Source organism: Mastomys coucha, unplaced genomic scaffold, assembly GCF_008632895.1.
Source record: "Mastomys coucha isolate ucsf_1 unplaced genomic scaffold, UCSF_Mcou_1 pScaffold18, whole genome shotgun sequence".
In the NCBI taxonomy this organism is placed as follows: domain Eukaryota; kingdom Metazoa; phylum Chordata; class Mammalia; order Rodentia; family Muridae; genus Mastomys; species Mastomys coucha.
Genome location: NW_022196900.1, coordinates 81,437,030 through 81,441,566, shown reverse-complemented (window position 1 = coordinate 81,441,566; position 4,537 = coordinate 81,437,030). Strand labels below are relative to the sequence as shown.

Here is a 4,537-nt window from a genome sequence, read left to right as displayed (position 1 = left end):
CCTTCCTAGGTACACACACACACACACACACACACACACACACACACACACACAGCCTTCCTAGGCACTATTCAGACAGCCCCATGCTAGACGGAAGTAGTGCACAGGGCACTGCCCTCCACTTCCTTCTACCAGAACATCAAGTCATAGCTTCTGAATAGATCTGCAAATGTACAAATGCCTTAGTGATTTTGAGTAAGGCAGAGGGTGGAAAAGTCCAAGCAGGTGCCAAAACCACACACTGATGGCTTACAAGTGCAGGCTTCTTAGAGCTGCCTTTATACTGCAAGGGCGGAGATGGGAGCACCACTCTCTACACCTGCTGAGCCCAGAAACAAAAGCTCACGTTTTCAGGTTGAAGACCCCACTGCCTGCTTCCTACTCTTAGAACAAAAGATTTTCCTGAAAACAAACTGTACAAACTCAAGGGTGGAGAAATGGTTTAACCTGTGCAGCCACAGGCTCCTGAGACCTGGGGCCTCACTGGGTCAGAGCAGCAGCTTTGAAAAGTGTAGCTCTTGGCTCCACACTGGCTTTGTCCCAATTCCCAAGCTTCCTACAGTTCCTCCTGCAGACCCCACCTCCTCATGCACCCCAGCAGTGCCAGAACACTTTAAACAGAATGGCTCCTTCCTCAGTCCTTGGAATAGTATGCTTGACACTCCCATGAAGCTTTGCACTAGAGTGTCCTCCAAGTAGTGAACAAATAAGTTACCACAAAAGGCCAGGTCTTGTCTTACAACTACCAGCGGCCAAGGGAGATCTCTTCCATAGTTAGAGAGGCACAGAGCATCAAGTGGTAGCAGCTAGTGTGCTGCCCCCCCTCCCCCGTGCCTTTCCTTTGTCCTTCCAGAGGACACTGGAATCAGTTGTTGCTTTTCACCCCGCTCCAACACAGGCCAGCTATTAACAGCCAAGGCTTGAACTCCTCTGCCTCCACTTCCCAAGTGCTAAGATTATAGGCGTGTGCTGTCACACCTGGCTCAGGAGTTGGCTAACTCTTTAAACCAATCTCTCCCACACCACATAGGCCTTCAGTGTGGGGACTGCTGGCTGGCTGGCTGTACAGAAAGGCAACCCTGCCCACTGAGATAAAAGTTCCTCTGTGTAAGCAAGCACACCCACTCCTTCCTTCGATGAGCTGTAAGCCAACTTGGTTGATAAAGTCAGTGCCAGCATTTAGTGGAGTTGGTATTTTGTTTTTACAGTGAAATCCCTTGTGGCCCAAACTGACCTCAAACTCCCTATGCAGCCAGGGATGATCCTTGACTTCTGATCCTTCTGAGAGCTAGGACTAAAGGCATACACCACCATGCCCAGGTTTATACCGTACTGAGGATCAACCCCTAGGAGTCTGTGCTGTATGCTAGACAATTATTCCGTCATTGATCAACATCACTAGTCTTCTTGATGTCCTTATTCGAAGCCACCCAGAAATAGGAAAAGCAAGTAATTTATCAAAGCCTGAGTACCATTGTCCAGTTTACAGGAAAACGAGAAGACTCAATCAATGGTTAAACTTTACAGGGTGGGGGGTTGGAGATGGGGGAGGCATAAAACAAATAGCCCACAAGTCAGTCTTAAACACACACACACACACACACACACACACACACAGGGTCAGTCACACACACAGACATGCTATTGCATAACACACCGTTAGGAACTAGGAGGGTACTCCATGGTAGATCAGTTGTCTAGCATTCGGGGCCCTGCATCCAACTCTCTACAGTGCACTGAATGAAGAGCACACCTTCTACTGAGCAGTTCCCTCTATTCCCCCAGGGCACAGACAACTGTGGAGGGCCAGATGTTTTAGAGTTATGTGCTTTCCTTAGAGTTAAGGACAAGCAATGAACTAACAAAATGCTTCTGAGATTTTCCTTCTCAAGGAACAAATCTACATTATTATAAACTACCTCCTTAAGAACTGCTGACAAAGATCAGGAAATCATCAAAGAAAGTGGGGAGTCTGTTTAAGAACAAAATGAAAGGCACCCCTGACAGGGGGGTTCTGGCCAAGAGGCCAGCCATCTCCGCCAACAGCGTGACCACAATGGCCCAAGTCTCCTGTAAAGACACAGGCATCAGAGAGGACTGTGAATAGACCATCAGAGGACATCTTACCTCTTAGCCTGATCCAGTGCTGAACTGCTCAGTCTCTTAACACAGTGGCCAGCAGGCTCCTAAGCAGCGGCTTGGACTCTTGTGTTAGAACCCCAACACTGAGGCATACCATACCCTAGAGTTCCGGGGTTGGGATCCCAGCATTGGCACTGGGCTGAGCTTCCTGAGGCCACTCACTGAGGACAGCCGAGGGAAGGAGGACAGGCATGGAGTGAGCTCTTCAGGGAAGGGGACGTCCGTGGGCAGTGCTGGCTCCCGTGAGGATCTCACTCTCCTTAGTGGGAGCTGAGGTTCAGTAATTCTGGGCTTCTCCACTGGCTTGGCGATCTTTAGAGTGATATCTAAGCAGGTGAATGTCAGCAAAACAAGAAAAGATAGAAAAAGGAAGTCTCCAACAGGCATGATAGCAGTAAAATAAGAAGAAAAGAGTCTCAGGCTTAAAGGAACGTGTGAGATGTGCGAGCCAGGGAGATGTTATTCCTACAAAGAGAGAGTCTATTTCCAACGGGAGGGCTTCAACGTGTACTGTTGAGCTTTCTTGTTCCTCGAACATGAAAGTGCTCCTAATGGGCTGCCCGTCATTAAACACTCTCTACCTTCCCCCTGAAGAAATCAAGAAGCCAAAGAGCCAAGTTGCCCATTTCCTTCTAAAAGCCACTTTAGTTTCAGTTATGAATATCGACACCACATGAAACAGACGATCAGATGTGTCATCAGGAAGGTACAGGCATCACAAAATGTCCCAAAAGAAAATCAGATGGTAAAAACAACAATAAAAAAACAATACGACACAAAACAAAACAAGAGAATGGCAGATATTTACAGCCTCCATCTGCAATGGGCCTTGGGTTCTACTTTCAGCGTAACACAGAATCAGAGGTGTGTGCACTTCTCGATTGGGGAGGGGGGTCACAGATGGAGCTGGTGCCAGCCAGTTTGGGGGGAGACATTCATTCTAAGAAGGGAGAAATGCACAGTTAGCCACCCGCAGGGACTGGAACTGAGGACAGGTCTTCCTGCTGTTCTACTAACGATGACGACAGCAAATGACCCAAAGTCTTATAGGGAGGACTTGTCACTACAGTTAGGACAGACTAGCCAGTCACAGGCACTGGGTCTGGGGGGCAGAGGCAGATGGCCACAGTCAGGCGAGGGACATTTGTCGCTGTGAGGTCAGAGGGGAAGCAGGGCTTCACAGCCTGGAAGCTTCTGCTAGCAAGTCTTCTAATAGTCCTAAAGAGAAAAAGCAAAAGTCACAACTCACGTGCCGCCTCGGTTTGATCATACGCATACATGCATACACACACACATACGCACTCACATCTATACACTTACATACATAATTGTGCCTTGTATACATATTATTATATATATATGAATATATATAATAAAATAAATCTTAGGAGGAAATATTCTCAAAGAACATACAGTTGGGTGAAAATGATCTTAAAGTAAACCTATAGAATAAAATTTTTTTAATAGTATCATAAACAGGGGCTGGAGAGATGGCTCAGTGGGCAACAGCACTGACTTACAACCATCTGTAATGGAATCTGGTGTTGTCTGAAGACAGCTACAGTGTACTCATATACAGTAAAGAAATAATAAATAATTTTTAAAAATTAAAAAAAATCATAACTGTGTTAGAGAATTTCTGTGTAGCTAAAAGTTCTATTTCAGGTATAATATGCTGCATCTCACATGGACAGTGACCCACCTTTGAGGCCACAAAGACCAGCAAAAAAAGAGTTACATGAATAACAGAAGAACCATTTTTTTTTTTCAATAAAAATGTGTGACTCATTTGCTAATTGGTTTTTTAAAGATTTATTTACTATTTATTTAATGTATATAAGTACACTGTAGCTGTCTTTAGAAGCACCTGAAGAGAGAATCATATTCTCATTACGGATGGTTGTGAGCCACCATGTGGTTGCTGGGATTTGAACTCAGGACCTTCAGAAGAGCAGTCAGTGCCCTTAACTACTGAGCCATCTCTCCAGCCCGTTTTGTTGTTTTAATACAAGTTCTTATTATACAGCTCTGGTGGACTTGGCATGCCCTATGTAGAGCAGGCTGGCCTCTAACTCCCAATGATCTCTGCTGACTAAGTGGGTCCCCACGTCTGTTCTAAACTATTTTAGTAAAGAACACGTGGAAGTTGAAGTGCCCAGACGACACTCAGGGTCTAGAAACCCGAGTGGGACCCTAGATTAAGATCGTCAAGAGACTTGCCAGCCACCATGACGTACATCATCAGCAAGGCCCCTGTCTAGCATGGATGAGTCCTGTGTCTGAACCCACAAAAACAAAATGTTTTAAAACAAAACATTGCCAGCCTTCCTGAGTTGGCTGGCTGATACTTACAGCTCGGGGCTTTTTGTTTAACTTCAGATCAATCCTGTGGCAA

At 46.0% G+C, this 4,537-nt stretch overlaps 1 protein-coding gene across 5 annotated transcripts in view; it reads right to left on the bottom strand.

Moving 5' to 3' along the window:
- Positions 1-2,763: 2,763 nt before the first annotated feature.
- The window catches only part of Meaf6 (MYST/Esa1 associated factor 6), a 28,291-nt gene continuing 26,517 nt past the window's right edge, over positions 2,764-4,537 (bottom strand). For 4 of the 5 annotated variants that reach the window (XR_004121056.1, XR_004121057.1, XM_031378618.1 and 1 more), the window contains 2 exons: positions 4,495-4,528; positions 2,764-3,360 (listed from right to left, as the gene is read on the bottom strand). Coding sequence is in view for 3 of the 5 variants with exons in the window: in XM_031378618.1 (XP_031234478.1) it covers positions 3,352-3,360; positions 4,495-4,528 (43 nt within the window). In the remaining 2 variants the exon portion in view is untranslated. The remainder of the gene's footprint in view (positions 3,361-4,494; positions 4,529-4,537) is intronic. The other variant, XM_031378620.1, reaches the window with a different exon arrangement.